The 18,263-nt window shown below is 40.5% G+C and overlaps 1 protein-coding gene and 1 non-coding gene across 5 annotated transcripts; both read left to right on the forward strand.

Annotated features, from left to right (window-relative positions):
* Window positions 1–4,318: 4,318 nt before the first annotated feature.
* Eif4g2 (eukaryotic translation initiation factor 4 gamma 2) lies at window positions 4,319–16,663 on the forward strand. Of its 4 annotated transcripts, XM_021263798.2 has the most exons (23): window positions 5,106–5,325; window positions 6,407–6,533; window positions 6,803–6,868; window positions 7,139–7,245; window positions 7,467–7,607; window positions 8,193–8,295; window positions 9,431–9,562; window positions 9,651–9,717; window positions 9,808–9,959; window positions 10,327–10,437; window positions 10,611–10,694; window positions 10,777–10,875; window positions 11,104–11,245; window positions 11,333–11,493; window positions 11,823–11,936; window positions 12,672–12,797; window positions 13,028–13,132; window positions 13,335–13,550; window positions 13,633–13,891; window positions 14,205–14,409; window positions 14,531–14,742; window positions 14,827–14,948; window positions 15,835–16,663. In XM_021263798.2, exons 4-23 carry the CDS (start codon window positions 7,232–7,234, stop codon window positions 15,898–15,900), a joined length of 2,631 nt encoding a protein of 876 aa, XP_021119457.1. In that variant the 5' UTR covers window positions 5,106–5,325; window positions 6,407–6,533; window positions 6,803–6,868; window positions 7,139–7,231; the 3' UTR covers window positions 15,901–16,663. The 4 variants fall into 4 exon arrangements, with proteins under 4 accessions (XP_087067802.1, XP_021119457.1, XP_087067799.1 ...); XM_087211676.1 differs by lacking the exons at window positions 5,106–5,325; window positions 7,139–7,245 and adding an exon at window positions 4,319–4,687; XM_087211673.1 differs by lacking the exon at window positions 11,823–11,936.
* On the forward strand, window positions 11,991–12,125 carry LOC147827993 (small nucleolar RNA SNORD97). Its single transcript, XR_015451529.1, has one exon. It is a non-coding gene; the product is annotated as a small nucleolar RNA SNORD97 (small nucleolar RNA).
* Window positions 16,664–18,263: the final 1,600 nt, after the last annotated feature.

An 18,263-nucleotide genomic window follows, 5' to 3' on the forward strand; every position in this document is an offset into this window, starting at 1 on the left:
CACTGGTGTTATAATGGAGCAAAATTTAAGTACCAGAAAACTAGATTAAAGTTCGCTATAGGAATGAAGGAGGGATGTACCTACAAATAGGACAACAGTCTAAAGCCAGATTACAAAAAGCCTTTTCTGCCAAACTAAGTAGTTCAGATGCTATTCTGTTTTTGTTGTTGTTTCCAGTAGCAGGGATTGAACTCAGGACCTTGCACTTGCCAGGCAGAGCGCCACTGAGCTACATGCCTGGACCTCAGATGTTATTCTGTTGGGGAGAGCTAATAAAATTTTTGATACTCATATCTGTGCTTCAAGGATGAATCGGTATAATTGAGGGGGGAAATGAAGGTGGCCTTAAAATTGCAGGCAATGGGGACATTGGTAGGAACGAATTTTTAAGACAGCAATACCAGTCTAACTGGCTCCCTGAGAAAAGATTCAGTATCTGGGAGTGGTGACAAATAAGGCCAGTGAAGTAGGGTAGGGCCAGAGTATGAAGGACTTCAAAGCCAGGCAAAAGCGTATGACCTGAGATTCTTGGGTTCCAAAGCCTGTTTCCCTCTGAGGAAAGACCCTTGTCTTCTCTAGAACACATATCCTGTGTTCTAGGATTTTCTTCAACTGTAAATTAATGTTCTATAGTGGTCTGACCTGCTCCAGTGGTTCTCAAACTTTGACTGCACAATGGAAATACACAGAGAGCTTTGAATACTATTGATGTCTGGATTCTGCTCCCAGACATTCACATTTATCTTGTCTTGGAAGCAACCTGGACATTGAGATTATTTAAAAGGTTGCCAGATGATTCCCTTTTGCAGCCAAGATTGAGATCAACAGGTTTAGAAAATAGGGAATCCCTAAGATTCTTAGGCATAGTAATAATATGTTGGAAAAAAGTGTTTTAAGGAAGACTAATATGAGTATACTCTACAGGGAAAAGACTAGAAAAACAACTAGAATTTTTCAATAGTTGAGAAAAACTTACTAGGGCCTGGGAAGCATGCATGCAATGACACTATAGAGAAGAAAATGAGTGCAAGAAACATTTAGACAGAAGTAACACCAGGACTCAGTAACTAAATATTAAACCTGACCAAAAGGAATGGGAAAAGGTAGGTTTTTAACAGTACATGTTTTCAACATAGTAAATCCTTTGCAAAAATAGCTGTGAAATGGCTGGTTAATCAAATTTATTAATAACATTGATACATACTTTATGTAATTGTCTCATTTAGTTTTTACAACTCCACAGATACTGTTATCATTCTCATTTTATGGATTAAATAACTGATGGAGAGAGAAAGCAGTTAAATAAGTTGTCCAAAATCACACAGTGATAGAGGAGATACTTGAACTCAAATAGTCTGACTCCTCTCCCTTATATATAATTCAGTTACAAACAGAATCTGTTGAATTTGAACAACTCAAAAATGCAAAACGTCTATAAAGTCCAGAAATAACACAAATGTGTATATTAAATTGGATTTAATTGTAGAAAAATATTTATTTTTGCAGTGCTGGGATTGAACCCAGGGTCTCACACAGTGAGGCAAGTGCTCTACGACAGCTACATATCCAGCCCCAAGAGAAATCATGTAGAACAACAGATAGCTGCTATACTTAAATGTTTCCCTATAGGAATTTGGGGTTTTGTATTGTATTTTAAGAGGTTTCGTGAAAAGATAAAAATCTGGATTTGTACATAAAATTTCTCTATTTGAATGTCAACTAAATCAAACATTTAAAACTACTATGTGGCCCAAACGAAATATGGCTACAAATTTGCTTCTCTCATCCAAAGGAAATTCAAAATTGGATTTAAAGTGAGAGAGCTGGGCTTGAGATACATGATTAAGGGAATGCTCAAGCACAGAGTAGATAGGAGATGCTGTAGTAATATGTTTTGCTAGAATAATAACCAGCATTTGACACTAGTTAAAACAATGCAAATACAGTCTGCCAAAAAAAAAAAAGTATACATCAGGAAAAAAAACTTGTATAAACACTTTAATACTAAATTTATTGAGACATCCTGAGATCACTACAAGTTACCTTTGGTCTCTACAATGTACAAGAGGTGCTCAAAATGGTGGTCATTAGCTTCCAGGCATTTATTAATACTGTGAACTGCTGAGGTGTGTATACATTTTTTTTTTTTAGTGGACTCTGTATATATTTTAACAAGTTAAAACTCTTGCAGAAAAATGACAAAACAGAAGTGTAAAACTAGCAGTTTAAGTGGGTATGTTTAAAACTCCATTTTCTGAGCCAGGCATGGTGGTGCTCGCCTGTAATCCTAGCACTTGGGAGGCTGTAGCAGAAGGATCACCAAACAGTGAGGCCAGCCTGTACTGTAGTGAGTTCAGGCCAGCCTGAACTGCACAGCAAGACCCTATCTCAAAAAACCAAAATAAATTAAATAAATAAATAAAATTTAATTTTCTGAGCTAAAAGGTACAAATTGTGATCACAAAATATGGTGAATGTTTAAATTTAAAAATTTCTTACAATAAAAGACACATTGTCATTAATCTCCTTTAAAATACTCCCCCTTTCTTCAAGCCCAGCCTTTTTGCTACTTTTCAAAATCAGTTCTGGAAGCCTTTTGTGAGTGTCTTTAGCTGTGGTGCCACAGTTGCCTCCATGTCTTAGCTTCATTCAAAACATTTGCCTTTCGTAGTTATTTTGACTTTGGCAAAGAGCTAGAAGTCACAGGGTTCCAGATCCAGAGAAAAAGGTGGATGATGACATACCATAATGTTTTTATTTTTAATTTTAAATATTAACCATTTTGTGATCACCCTTCATATATTCCAGACAATTAGTGAAGTTTTTAGGTATTCAAGATGTGATGGAAACATTTCAAAGTTGTGAATGATTATTTTTCCCAATGATTGAAAGCTAATTGAAAGATTGTGTTTTAGCCATATATATATATATATATATATATATATATATATATATTTTTACCTTGGGTTACTCCCTCCCAGTTGTTTCTCACATGCGTTCATACTTACAAAGCCCATAGTGGAGAATTCACAATTAACAAAGATTAAATAAAGGATTAAATAAAACTTTTTTAAAACTTGCAATTATTGAGTTTCAAGTTCCTCAACTATTAGAAAATCCAGGTTTTAAGGCAAATTGACTATTCTCTTTGACGTCTACACAAATACAGCATGTTCTTTTTGTTGTTGTTTTTGGTTTTCTGAGGCAGGGTCCTATTATGTAACCCAGGCTGGCCTCAAACTTGGAGGGATCCTCCTGCCTCACCCTCCGGAGTGCTGGGATCACAGGAGTGCACCATCACGCCCGGTGAGAACAGCGTTTTCAAACACCCTTCTTGAAACTGTCAAACAAATGTACAGTATTATCAGACATGAGAACTGTAAAAAAAGTTATGTAAAAACATAGCATATATTAGCTCTGGGTTGATCGCTTTGTGAAATCCCTGATCGGCCCAGCAGCACAATAAAGCTATACGCTTACCCCCCCCACCACCAAAAAAGCATATATGAAAGCATTTTTGCAAACTGTAAATCCCTAAGGAAATTATAAAGATATATCCTGGTGTTATCGTGAAGCTACACGTGTCCCCAAACTACAAAGTGAAACCTCTTATATTTGAAACAAAATTTGTACCTTTCCCAAAAATAAGTTTCCTCTTTTTTAACACAGACACTAACTCCAAGAATGACAATGACTTTTCCAGTACTTACAGCTGAAATTTACTTAATAGCACTAATTGTAGTAATGGAATAAAGTGGAAAACTAATCAACCTATTCTATGGCAAAGATCTTAAAGATGCTAGAACGGTACTAGAAACCTTCAGAGCCAAACCACACCCTCTATTATCAAATGTAAATGTTTAATACGGTGCACATCTCTTGAAAATTATATTAAGGACTCTGCTTTCAACACTAAGCTGTTTTGACATGTCAAAACTAAGTTTGGGTCTTTGAAAATCCTGCCCTTTATTGAACACTTTTAGGTCACGCATGTTAAAACACACACTTATTTTACTATACATTGTTATCAAGAATTGTACATTCAAAATGGAGATAGGGACATTTTTTAAGTATATGGAAACAGGACTCCATTTTTGTCGCAAACGATGGAACACAAACTCATCCTTTAGAATATTACCTGAGAAGTATAAATGGTTCAACCTGCCAGCTTTGAAAAACCTAATCCTACTTATGTAGACCTTCCATAAAATGAAAATACTGTTTACAATCTTTAACGTGCTTTAAAAAAATAAAAAACAAAAACGAGGAGTTAGCAATTTAAAATCCTCCAAACGCCCGCGCAGTGCAAACACTTCTCAGAGAAGCCTGGCATAATCTGGGCATTCCTCGGTGACCGCTGGCCGGACATTCCTTTGGGAAAAGCTGCTTCTAGCCTGAGGTCTAGACATTCACTTTTCCTCATTCACTCGGCAGAGGGCGATTCCATAAGGAGCTGGACCTTTCTTTTCGCATTGGGGTGCACGCCTTGTCTCCTCAGGACTCTCTCCGGGCTCCCCAAAGGCTGCCGAAGTCGAGGACCTGGAGACAGGCAGCGATTCCCCGCGCGGCGCCAGGCCCAGCCCGGGAGCTGGTCCCAGGGAGGCCAGGCCCGTGGGGTGCAGTAACAGCTCGTTGGGGGCGCCAGAAGATCAGTGCTCTGACCCGGCACAGCCCGGAGTCGGGTAAGGTAAGAGACCGGCGCGTTTTCTTTCCATGTTCCCGAGGCGAAAACGAGGAGAGAAATGGGACCTCTGCTACGGGAACAGGGCTCAGGGAACAAAGAGCCAGTACAGGAAAGAGAGGCAGGCACGGCAGCGCAGACTCCAGAGGCTCTCCGCCTTACGCAAGCGGCCGCAGCCCGACAACGCTCCACTCCCCCATACGCCACTGACTTGGCCCCAAAGCCTTCGCGAATACGGCTTTGCGCAGTGCGGCGGGGCTGCGCCGCAACCGAACTTGCCCTGTGGCTCCGCCCTGCTACTCATCGCGGATTGGTGGTGGGCGGAAACCAGGCTGCCGATTGGGTAGCCAAGGAGCCATTCGGGGCGGCTCTGGTGGCTTCGGCTGCCCCAAAGTGATAAGTTCGGCTTCAGACACGCCTCAGCGCCAGCAGCGAGTTGGAGCTCTATGGAGGTGGCGGCGAGTACCGGGTAGTGGCTGCAGCAGGGACTCCTCTGAGCTGAGTTTTAAGTCGTCCGTGGCTCCTTCCTCCCCCTCCCTCCCCGTTTTTTTTTTTTCCGTTCCCTTTTCCCCTCCCTTCCCCGTCCCCGACGACCGGATCCTGAGGAGGCAGCTGCGGGGGCAGTTGCTGAGTTCTCGGTGAAGGTGAGTGGTGTCGGCGCCGCCGGCACCACCGAGCGCTCTAAAATGGCCGCCGTCTCTGGCCGCGTCTTCCCAAGCGGTACAAAATGGCGGCCGCAAGCGGAGCCGGGCGGGGCGACCCTGTTTCAGCGTTTCTTCTACATTTCGGCGCCTGGAAATTTTGGCATATGCCCTCTTCCCGTTGCAGACAGACTGGAAGGAGAGCTGAGTCCTGGGCCCGGCTACCGCCGGATCGTGGCGGGGCCACGGAGCCCCGGTGCGATGTCGCCCAGCGGGCGAGCGAGACGGAGGCGCGCGCTGGAGCGGCGGGGTCGCGGGCAGGGCCCGGCCGTTGGCGCGGGACCGGCGAGGCGCTGGCTTCCCGGGCTCCGGCTGCCAGCGGGGAGGAGGTGTGCCGGCCTGCGGCGGGGCTGTTGAGAGGGGGCCGAACGGGGTGCGGCCCTTTGTCGCCTGAGCGGCGGCGAGGCGGCCATCCCCGGGGACCTGTGGGCGGCGGTGGCCCGAGGCGCCTTCCTGTCGGAGAACAAAGGGCCAGGCTGCGCCGGCGGGACGGCCCCGCACCTCGGCCTGGGCACCCGCGGCCTCGCTTCCCTAACTTGAGTCCCTGGGAGGATCCGCCGCTCCTTTGTTCCGGCGAAGAGCCGGGCGCAGGTTTCTGCAGCCATGTTGCGGCCGGGCGGCCCCACGCCCTCGGCGGGAGCAGGACGGGAGGAACCGCGGCCGGGCCACACGGTGACCGCGACGGGCGCTGCCACACGTGCCGGCCGGGGGTGGGTCCTTGCGGGTTAGGTTTTAAAGGCACTAGAATGTGGCCTCGATCGGAGCAGTTCGAGATGTTCTTGTGTTTCTGTCAAGGCGGTTCTTTGCGTTCTTGAACGCTAGGGAATTTCCAGGTGGCTAAACAGAACAGTCCACAGTCCATTTGTTTTTTTGAGTACATTCTATTTCATTCTTAAAGAGATCTGCAGTGCAGTAAAAGTTGAATCAATTGCTGTGCCCTCATCTGAAGTAAATTATAATTGAATGAAAGCTTATAGATTCGTATGTTCCTAGAGTCTAATACTGTGCTCTGTCTCTTTTCTAGGTTTTTCATTTCTGCCATCCCCTCCCCTTCCCACCCCATCCATTAATATTATTCTTTTGAAGATTCTTCGTTGTCAAGCCGCCAAAGTGGAGAGTGCGATCGCAGAAGGGGGTGCTTCTCGTTTCAGGTGTGTGTAGATTTAGTTTGGCGTCGTTTTGAAAAGTCAAGGCTTAAAACCTTAAGTAATTCTGATTTGATGTACAGTAATTTTAATAGTCCTTAATTTTTTAACAGTCTTATAATAGTTACTACTGAATGAAAAATACGTATTTGGCATTCCTTTGGGCCCAAGTTCAGTCTTCATCTGTGATACAATTTTTAGAATACAAAGTAACTTTCATCCTTTTTTAGTGAAATAACTGGTACTGTATAGTAAAATTTGTTTGTTGTAAATAGTGCTTCTTCGGGCGGAGGAGGAAGTAGGGGTGCACCTCAGCACTATCCCAAGACTGCTGGCAACAGGTATGGTAAATGTAAAAACAATGGCTTTTATAAATAGTAAATCTAAAGTCCTTCACACGTATAGCAGAACAGTGTAAAGTAATAGATATCAGGAATCTTAATCTTGTTGGGGACTTTGGTTTCTGCTAAATAATCCTAAATCCTACAGGATATTACGTTTAGCTTATTCCTTAGCTAGGTCATCTAATGTGAGTTGAGGCTCTCAAACTAATTGTTTTCTGCTCATATTCTGAAAGTTGTTCTGAAAGCTGCTGTTGTTCCTTCTAATAGGTATTAGTAAAGTGATCTGTGTGGAATGTGGCCATAAATCATCTTAGTGCTGATTCCAGCACTGGAATCCAGTACCTGAAAGTGTGTACTAAAATGCATATTCTGAGGTACTGACCCACTTGTGCTAAAGCAGAAACAGAATGGGCCCAGGAATCTTCTAAAGTCCTTTAGGTGATTTTTAGAAACCCATGATTTCCAATGTTGCTTTGTTATGGGGGAAGCCGAGAAAAGCCTAAATTTTTATTATATTTAACAATTTCTGATCAGTGTGATATCTGCTGTGACTTTTTCATAATTATAAGTCTCTTTGTGACTTTTTATTAATCAGCGAGTTCCTGGGGAAAACCCCAGGGCAAAACGCTCAGAAATGGATTCCTGCACGAAGCACTAGACGAGATGACAACTCCGCAGCAAACAACTCCGCAAATGAAAAAGAACGACATGATGCAATCTTCAGGAAAGTAAGAGGGTAAGTTTCAAGGCCTATTTTCATAAAAAGAGGGAAGAGATGTGGATTAGCTGTATTTCTGTGTGTGTGTGTGTGTGTGTGTGTGTGTGTGTGTGTGTGAGAGAGAGAGAGAGAGAGATGCTTCTCACAAGGAAGGGCTCGTGCCCAGAGTGATTTTGATTAAAAAAAAAGAATTATCTTAAACTAAAAAACAGCGCATCAGTTTTGGGGGGCTGGGGCTTACAGTTGCTTGTAGCTGTTGGGTTACAACTCGTTATTAACCCTGTTTGTGCTGGCATTTCTGTCTTGGTCTGGTGTGTAACTAAGAGTATAATGATCACAGCTCATGATCCAGCCCTGATAATGAGGCCCTTGTGCTCTGGAGTTAGAGAAAGGTTTCTTGTCAAACAGCTGGGCAACCCCCAACCTGATAAGAGATTCCATAACTGGAAAACAGAAGTTCATTTTAACATCTCTTTTGTTATGTAAGAACACATCTTGGTATAAAAAGGAGCAAGTAGAAATGTGAACATAATTTAAAAGGTATTATTTTACTTAAATAATTCTAGATTGGCTGATACTTCAATTGTGATTTCTTTCCAACAGCATATTAAATAAGCTTACTCCTGAGAAGTTTGACAAGCTATGCCTTGAGCTCCTCAATGTGGGTGTAGAGTCTAAACTCATCCTTAAAGGGGTCATACTGCTGGTAAGTTTGAAATGTTGGCTTAAATTCAAAGGGAAAGGAAAACATTTAACAAGCCTTAGATATTTTTACCTCTAATTATTGAAGTTCTGAGGTATGTGCTAGATGGATATATATTTCTTAACACTGATACTAATAAATGTAAAACCACTGACTTCTAATGGCATCAGATTTAAGAAGTGAGTTTTAAGCTGAGGAAGATGGATTCCACAAGTTTGAACCAAGTCTAGACTACATGATGAGAGCTTGTCTTCAAAAAAAAGTAAATTTTAGGGCTGGGGTTATAGCTCAGTGGCACAGTGCCTACCTGGCAAGTGCAAGGCCCTGAGTTCAATTCCTGTTGTCCCCAAAAAACGAAAGTACATGTTAAGTTGTTATGCTACACATGGAGAGTTAAGCAGAGGCTATTGGCAGTTGCTTTACCTTTTGTGAAAAATGCTATATTTTGGACTTACAAGTGAATTGTGTAAATTGAGATGATGATTCCAGTATTTTTTGGTTTGTCATGCAGTTCTGGGGCTAGAGCCTATGGTTTTCATACTTGCTAGGCATGTTCTCTGATATAGGCTACATGCTCAGTCCCCCAGTGTCTATAGTTTTTCTGTCCAAAATACTTTTTTCTTTTTGGTACGGGGGATCAAACTCAGAACCTTGCACTTGTGAGGCAGGTGGTGGAACCACTGAGCTAAATCCCGGGCCCTCATCGGAGATATTTTCTAACTGGGGAGGAGAGGAATGCCTATATGAGAACCAGTGTAGCTGGGTATTTTTGGTCCACTGTAAGAGCTTACATTTAAGTTCTTGTATTTTTCCAGGCTATCTGCTAAACAGTTAAATCTGTTATTGTCTAATTTAGTTTACATGGGAAACTTTATAAGAAATATATTCTCAACCCTGTTTAAAATGAAACAGAGAAGTAGTTTGTCAGAGTTGGAAAGGAATTTGTCATGAAATCTAAGCTTTTTATGACCGTGTGTTTCCACTTTAGCACACCTGTAATCCTAGCTACTAACGTAGACTCAAAATTTAAAAAATTTTTAAAGAGCTTGGTGGTAGAGCATTTCAAGTGTAAGGTCCTAAGTTCAATCCCCAGTCCACAAGAGGATCCAGTCTAGGTTTTTAAAAATATTTTCTATAGATTGTGGACAAAGCCCTAGAAGAGCCAAAGTATAGCTCACTGTATGCTCAGCTATGTCTGCGATTGGCAGAAGATGCACCAAACTTTGATGGCCCAGCAGCAGAGGGTCAACCAGGACAGAAGCAAAGCACAGTAAGTGATAGTTTTTGTTTGCTTATTTTAAAATTGGTTTGAAAGATTACATTAGTGAAACCTACAAATAGTTTTTGGTTCCAAACAGACATTCAGACGCCTCCTAATTTCCAAATTACAAGATGAATTTGAAAACCGAACCAGAAATGTTGATGGTAAGAATTTTTGATACTAAATAGTAGTATGTACGAAAACCTAATTCCAAGTGTTCACTTTTTTTTTTACTGTTTTTTTTCCCCTTCCAGTCTATGATAAACGTGAAAATCCCCTTCTCCCCGAGGAGGAGGAACAGAGAGCCATTGCTAAGATCAAGATGTTGGGGAACATCAAATTCATTGGAGAACTTGGCAAGCTTGATCTTATTCATGAATCTATCCTTCATAAGTGCATCAAAACAGTAAGTATGACTGGGAATTTAGGTTGAGATTAAGGTAGTCAGTGGGAACAATGTTGAGGAAAATAAGTCAATTGTAATTGCTTTGTACCGTCTGAGAAGGTGCATGATTATTAAGCATTCAAATGGCTAGCAAAACTTAACAGTCTCTAACCTGGAAGCATGTATTGGGTTTTATAAAATAGAAGTAAAACTGTTCTCTGCATTTAAACTGCTTGATTTGTGAAAAGAATTTAACCCAGACTCTTAGATAGCACTGTACTAGCTGCTGTAGGAATTGGGGGCAATGCCGATCTAAGGGGAAAGTACTGTGGAAACTGGAATGACTAAAATTTTCATCAACATATGTTGCATTCTGTTCTTTTGGTAGCTTTTGGAAAAGAAGAAGAGAGTCCAACTCAAGGATATGGGAGAGGATTTGGAGTGCCTCTGTCAGATAATGAGGACAGTGGGACCTAGATTGGACCATGAACGAGCCAAGGTAGGACAAAGAGCTTATCTTAATTCAATTCTGTTCAAATCAGACAGCTTTTTTTGACATAGGAGAGACTGCTATTTTTAGTCACTTACCTTGCTTATAATGTAGAAGTATCAAAAGCTTTAAATAGTACACATTGCTTCAACTCTTTCAATTATGTATTTTTCTTTCATCAGTCCTTAATGGATCAGTACTTTGCCAGAATGTGTTCCTTGATGTTAAGTAAGGAATTGCCAGCAAGGATTCGTTTCCTGCTGCAGGTAAAACTCGTTTCCTTAAATATGTGGTGGACTGAATTTTTCTGTTGAGGAATATTAAAATTTACGCTTTTTTTCTTTAAAGGATACCGTAGAGTTGCGAGAGCACCATTGGGTTCCTCGCAAGGCTTTTCTTGACAATGGACCAAAGACGATCAATCAAATCCGTCAAGATGCAGTAAAAGTAAGCAAGTTTCAGTGTTTCTGTAGTAGCACAGGTAGCCTCTTAACTCTTGAAACTGTCTCAGCTTGGTGGTAGAATTTAATGTTTTTAGTGGATACCATTTTTGGGAGGAGTTATCTACGGAAATAAGTAGCAGTCTAATGAATAGGTTTCTGTTTTCCCATGTATAAATTTTAGTTTTAAGTAAAATAGTGTCCAGAGATGAAAATGTTTGTTTCATTTCCAAAGGATCTAGGAGTGTTTATTCCTGCTCCTATGGCTCAAGGGATGAGAAGTGACTTCTTTCTGGAGGGACCGTTCATGCCACCCAGGATGAAAATGGATAGGGACCCACTTGGAGGACTTGCTGACATGTTTGGACAAATGCCAGGTAATTTTGGACACAACATGGTCAGACTAAAAAGTCAGCTTAACGTTCAGTGGAGTGTTAAAGAGTTGTCCGTGTATGTATTTTAAGGTAGCGGGATTGGTACTGGTCCAGGAGTTATCCAGGATAGATTTTCACCCACCATGGGACGTCATCGGTCAAATCAACTCTTTAATGGCCATGGGGGACACATCATGCCTCCCACACAGTCACAGTTTGGAGAGATGGGAGGCAAGTTTATGAAAAGCCAGGTAAGGAGACATTTAATAGTGGTTAGGGAACAAGTGCTAAATCCTCAGATGTTTTTTCTTTAATTTTTTTCCCTAAACCAAATTTACATCCATGACCATTATTTCAGATTGACTGAAATGCGTATTCTTAAAATGAATAAAGTATTAGTAAAATCACATCACTTTATTTGGCAGTTAGGTTAGATATATATTCTCCCCTGTTTCATCTACTTTCTCTGGGCAAATTCAGTTAAGCTCTCTTTATAGCTTAGCTCATCCTTTGGTACTTGATTACCATAATTTGTGGACGCCCTTTTTATCTAGACTTTCTTTCTCCCTTTCTGAAATAGGGGCTAAGCCAGCTCTACCATAACCAGAGTCAGGGACTCTTATCCCAGCTGCAAGGACAGTCGAAGGATATGCCACCTCGGTTTTCTAAGAAAGGACAGCTTAATGCAGATGAGGTACATTTGCCTATGTTACTTATATATATGATAGTTTGTCAATTCAGAAATCTATTGCCCGATGATTATAAAAAGACGCGTTATTAAGAGGACTTTTGCTGGAGTTCTTTTTCTATCTTTTCTGTACTTCTTTTTCTTTCTTTGGATGTCCAGCGTCCTATGAGCGAAGATTATGAGATATGAGGGCAAGTATAAAAGTTTATTAGTGAGGAAAGTTGTTGTCAAGATATTGACTACTTTCCCTTGAAAGTAGTGTGATTTAGCTAAGAATAAAGCAAGACCCTTTTTTTTTCTTCCTATTTTGATAATGCTAATTCTAGGAGAATTCTGGTACAAATCTGAATTTCTTGTCAGAAATTAAACCTGTTAAGATGAAGTAACTTTTTGGTTTTAGGTTTGTGGTACTGGGGATTGAATCTGGGTCTGTGCACTAAGCCATGTCCCCAGCCCTTTTTTCATTTTTTTTAAAATTTTGAGACAGGATCTTGCTAAGTTACCCAGGGTCTCATCAAACTTGAGATCCTTCTGCCTCAGTCTCTTAAATGCTGGAATTACAGAAGGCTTGCACAACATTTGGCTTGGAAGAAGCTTTTTTTATGTTTTAGAGAAACTTCTATTTCTGCCCTAGGTTCTATGTTTGTAGAGAATTAATTATAGGATGTTACAAGTGCTAAATTTAACAGTGATCGCGTGTTGTTAACTTAAGGGTCTGTTATGACTTGTTTTCAACTCCAGATTAGCTTGAGGCCTGCTCAGTCGTTCCTGATGAATAAAAATCAAGTGCCAAAGCTCCAGCCCCAGATAACTATGATTCCTCCTAGTGCACAACCACCACGCACTCAAACACCACCTCTGGGACAGGTATGGGTCCATGTTGGGGGGGCATTTGTCATTGTTATACTTTCTGACTTTTTTTTTTTTTGGTACTGGGGATCTAACTCGGGTCCCTCCGCTTTTGAGGCAGGCGGCAGAACCACTGAGCTAAATCCCTGGCCCTCTGACTGGTTTTGATACAGTGTTTTCTTCCTTCTAAGGTCATACCTTTTTTTTTTTTCAAACTAAACACTCAAATCACGCTGCTTATTTTTTAGACACCTCAGCTTGGTCTCAAAACTAATCCACCACTTATCCAGGAAAAGCCTGCCAAGACCAGCAAAAAGCCACCGCCATCAAAGGAAGAACTACTTAAATTAACTGTAAGTGTCAAATAGTCTCATAATCATTAATCGGAATATATTTGGATTGTAAAGTTGTTTTTTTTTTTTTGGTACCAGAAATTGAACTCTGGTCCTTATGCTTGCAAGGCAGGCGGTGGAACCACTAAGCCAAATCCCCGGCGATTGGAATATATTTGGGATAGGGAAATACTAAAATAATTGGATTTTGTACTCTTTCTAGGAAACTGTTGTGACTGAGTATCTGAATAGTGGAAATGCAAATGAGGCTGTCAATAGTGTAAGAGAAATGAGAGCTCCTAAACATTTTCTTCCTGAGATGTTAAGCAAAGTAATCATCCTGTCACTAGACAGAAGTGATGAAGATAAAGAAAAAGCAAGTTCTTTGATCAGTTTACTCAAACAGGAAGGGATTGCCACAAGTGACAACTTCATGCAGGTAAAACATTTTTTTGTGTTTGTGTGGTAAAAATTTCTCAAATTTGAAAATGAACTACCTGACTATGTTTATTCTTTCTAAGGCTTTCCTGAATGTATTGGACCAGTGCCCCAAACTGGAGGTTGACATCCCTTTGGTGAAATCATACTTAGCACAGTTTGCAGCTCGTGCCATCATTTCAGAGCTGGTGAGCATTTCCGAACTAGCTCAACCATTGGAAAGTGGTACCCATTTTCCTCTCTTCTTACTGTGTCTTCAGCAGTTAGCTAAATTACAAGATCGAGAATGGCTAACAGAGCTTTTCCAACAAAGCAAGGTCAATATGCAGAAAATGCTTCCAGGTAAGAGAATGGTTTAATACTAAGTCTACATATTCTTAGTATCCTTCGTGGATTTATCTGGGTCATACAACTGGATTTTCCTGTCCAAATAATGATAAAAGCATTACCATATGTAGATCTGAATGCCTTATAATAAAAAGACTAACTTACCTACTTTTCCTTGATCGTATGTCAAGTTCATTTTCACGGGTTGCTTCTTTGTTACATTTGTCTTGTACTTTGGGAAATAATTTGTAAAGCTGTGCTTTTTAGATAGGCCAGCTGGATAAAATGAACTACTTGTTGAGTCCTGGAAATGGCTTTGTCTCTTCAGAAATTGATCAGAATAAGGATCGTATGTTGGAGATTTTGGAAGGAAAGGGACTGAGTTTCTTATTCCCACTCCTCAAATTGGAGAAGGAACTATTGAAGCAAATAAAGTTGGACCCATCCCCTCAAACCATATATAAATGGATAAAAGATAACATATCTCCCAAACTTCATGTAGATAAAGGATTTGTGAACATCTTAATGACTAGGTAAGATGGTAAAGATATGTTTTTATTTCTAGGAAAAAGTCAAGTCTGTAAGATTAGAGCTCAGATGTTTCTTGAGCTGCAGGGTTCACTTTGGTGTTCTAACAAGACCTTTTCTTTCCAGCTTCTTACAGTATATTTCTAGTGAAGTAAGCCCACCCAGCGATGAAGTGGATTCTTCCTCTGCTCCTTCCAAAGAACAGTTAGAGCAGGAAAAACAACTGCTACTTTCTTTCAAGCCAGTGATGCAGAAATTCCTTCATGATCATGTTGATCTACAGGTCAGTGCCCTGTATGCTCTGCAGGTGCACTGTTATAATAGCAACTTCCCAAAAGGTGAGGTGGTGGCCTGTGCCAGGGGATTGGGTATAGGGCCTGCTGAGAGAGCACACTGAATAATGAGATTGTTTTGGGTTTTAGGCATGTTACTCCGCTTTTTTGTTCACTTCTATGACATGGAAATTATTGAAGAGGAAGCTTTCTTGGCTTGGAAAGAAGATATAACCCAAGAGTTTCCAGGAAAAGGCAAGGCTTTGTTCCAGGTAAATCTTACAGAAATTTGGTCTGATTTTTTTTTTTCAGTTCATTAGTATTTCGAGTCCATAGCCCTCTCTGTAAACAAATAAGATAGTTTCTTCACCCACATATATCATTTTGCACTGTTTTAAAAGCTGTAGTTACATGGGCACTTAGCAAAATAAGATAAAACTGACTTGAAATCATGCTTAAATTCTAGTATGAAGATGATAAGTTACAAGTAGCTAATCAAATTACACAGTTTGGGGGTGGTTATGGAAATTTGTAAGTAAGCTTTTTAAAAAAAATTTAAAGGGAGAGACTGCTTCTGATTTCTTGCCCTTGGTTTTCTGTCTTAACTGAATGAGCCCTGAGAGGCAGCATTTGCACATAGGTCATGTACTGAGTAATTTAAAAGATTCTCATTCTGATCCCCAAGGTTCTAGTTTGGTAGATCTTATGTATGGTACATGATTCAAATACTCTTACTAGTTTTTCTGACCAGGCTTTGAGAGACGCTGATTTATAGCCTCTTTCCTTTACTCCCAAAGGTTACACCTAACATAGGATCATCCTTTACAGCATTTACCCTTGGCCCTGTCTTTGGGAGATCTGAGGGGTACTTCTGGGGTATGGCTGGAAGTCTGCTTTTTAGAATCACCTGCACCCCAAAATCTTGCTAATAATGGATTTAGAGAAGCCATAATCTTAGACTAAGTCTAAATGATCCTAAAATGGAGTTTATTAAGCTTAAGGCTAATGTAGAAATACTGCATTTACAACTGTTTCCATTTACTCATATATGTGTTGTAGTCTAAAACGGTCGCTGGGTCTATTTCTGGTTATGTCCTGAACTAAAATTTGGTATTCATCTATTGTAAGTACTGCTTAACTTACAAATCCAATTCACAGGTGAATCAGTGGCTGACTTGGCTAGAAACTGCTGAAGAAGAAGAATCAGAGGAAGAAGCTGACTAAAGAACCAGCCAAAGCCTTAAATTGTGCAAAACATACTGTTGCTATGATGTAACTGCATTTGACCTAACCACTGCGAAAATTCATTCCGCTGTAATGTTTTCACAATATTTAAAGCAGAAGCACGTCAGTTTAGGATTTCCTTCTGCATAAGGTTTTTTTGTAGTGTAATGTCTTAATCATAGTCTACCATCAAATATTTTAGGAGTATCTTTAATGTTTAGATAGTATATTAGCAGCATGCAATAATTACATCATAAGTTCTCAAGCAGAGGCAGTCTATTGCAAGGACCTTTTTCGCTGCCAGTTATCATAGGCTGTTTTAAGTTAGAAAACTGAATAGCAACACTGAATACTGTAGAAATGCACTTTGCTCAGTAATACTTGAGTTGTTGCAATATTTGATTATCCATTTGGTTGTTACAGAAAAATTCTTAACTGTAATTGATGGTTGTTGCCGTAATAGTATATTGCCTGTATTTCTACCTCTAGTAATGGGCTTTATGTGCTAGATTTTAATATCCTTGAGCCTGGGCAAGTGCACAAGTCTTTTTAAAAGAAACATGGTTTACTTGCACAAAACTGATCAGTTTTGAGAGATCGTTAATGCCCTTGAAGTGGTTTTTGTGGGTGTGAAACAAATGGTGAGAATTTGGATTGGTCCCTCTTATTATAGTATTGAAATTAAGTCTACTTAATTTATCAAGTCATGTTCATGCCCTGATTTTATATACTTGTATCTATCAATAAACATTGTGATACTTGATGTAGTTGTATGTGACTTTAAAATGTCAAGATTTATGGAGAGTTAGCTTTTATTTTGAGGAGCAGAACACCCATCTCAGTTTAAAGACTTGATAATTTTTTATTAGTATATGTTTGTAATACATAGTGATTACTGCACTTTGTGAATAGTTGGTACAAGTATATGACACATCTTAATTTTTACTTCCCCTGCTTCCACCTCTGGTCTCTTTCTCATTTATAGATTCATAATTAGATTCCTGTTTCTTGTTGAGACAAAGATTCAAGGTTATTCCTCCTCAGGTCAGTTTATTAGAACTAATCAATAATATCTTAAGCATTACACTAAAGTAGACTCGTGATCTCTAAAGCATGGTCGTGTTGCAAATGTCACTCCCAGTAGTTGTCCTTAGATCCCTAAAGATCCCATTCCTTGTAAAAAAAATAATCAGTGTCCCAGTGAAATTATCTGACTTCTTGACCCAATTTAAGGTCTGTAGGGAGGTTAAAGTGTATTTTTAGAAACTACTGGAGGCTTTAATTGTATTTCTAGACCTGTATCATGGCTGAGAGCAGCCTGGTCTTTGGGGAGACCTTCAAAGGTAGTCACTGTGATCCCAGTACTCTCTGTATCCTGAGTCAGACTCTTAGAGTGTTTTAGGAGCCATCTTCACTTAACAGTTTATAGCTTTTGGTGGATATTTCAACTACAGCAAGATTAAGGTTAGGCAAAGACTTAAATTTCAAAAGACCAACTTTGAAGACTACAATAAAAGCTGAGCTTCGGCCCAGCCCTCCCCCAAGGGTTAGGAAGTGATCTGACCCAGCAGAGGCAGCATATGTTTAGGGGGGTGTGTTGGCCAACAGTTTTTATAGCTGGGCTTCAGTTCAGCTAGGGTGCTGACCAAAAGGGATAAGAGCTGAACTTGTGTGTGCTGGTTTGTGGTTAAACTGTAGGAGCTGTGCTTGCGTCTTCCTATCCCATATGCTTCATGAGTTTGTGAAATACTTGACAGGTCCTTAGAGTAAACATTCCTGCTGTGTTGGAACTGAAAAGCATTTTTTAGTGTACCATATGGTATAGCTCTTTCAGCGTGTTCCACATATACCTGAGGGACTTAGATGGCATTATCAGCATACACAGTAACTTAGATATGACATCGCACATCTTGTCCCAAATTTTTGCCTTTCTCAAGTTTTCCAGTATATTCAACAGTTTTCCCAGCCTCAAACCTGAGTAAAGCTGCACTAACCCCCCCCCCCCCCCGCACCACCCCCAAAGCCTCAAGGTCACCAATACATGTTTCCACAAGAGCTCATGGTTAGTTTTTCTACTTCACCTACTGATTTCCTCAGTCTCCAGGGAACTGCCTGACATCAGATCACTTTTTCCCAACATTTAATCTTGACAGAAGCGAGAGCAAGAGTTTTAAAAGTCCTGCCGCTCAGCTCAAAATCCACCAGATAGTTTTCACCTAGATTTAAGTCAAAATCCTAAATTTGGCCTACTACATTACTTCTCATCTTGTCTCAAGCCTTTGTGCTGTTCAGACCTGGCGCTTAACTTACTCTTCCACCTCTACCTCCTTTTAACTTAACCTGTCAGCTATGAGCGCAAATGG

This window comes from Heterocephalus glaber, unplaced genomic scaffold (genome assembly GCF_053883595.1).
Source record: "Heterocephalus glaber isolate CG9 unplaced genomic scaffold, H.glaber_assembly_v1.0 deba00001428, whole genome shotgun sequence".
Taxonomy (NCBI): domain Eukaryota; kingdom Metazoa; phylum Chordata; class Mammalia; order Rodentia; family Bathyergidae; genus Heterocephalus; species Heterocephalus glaber.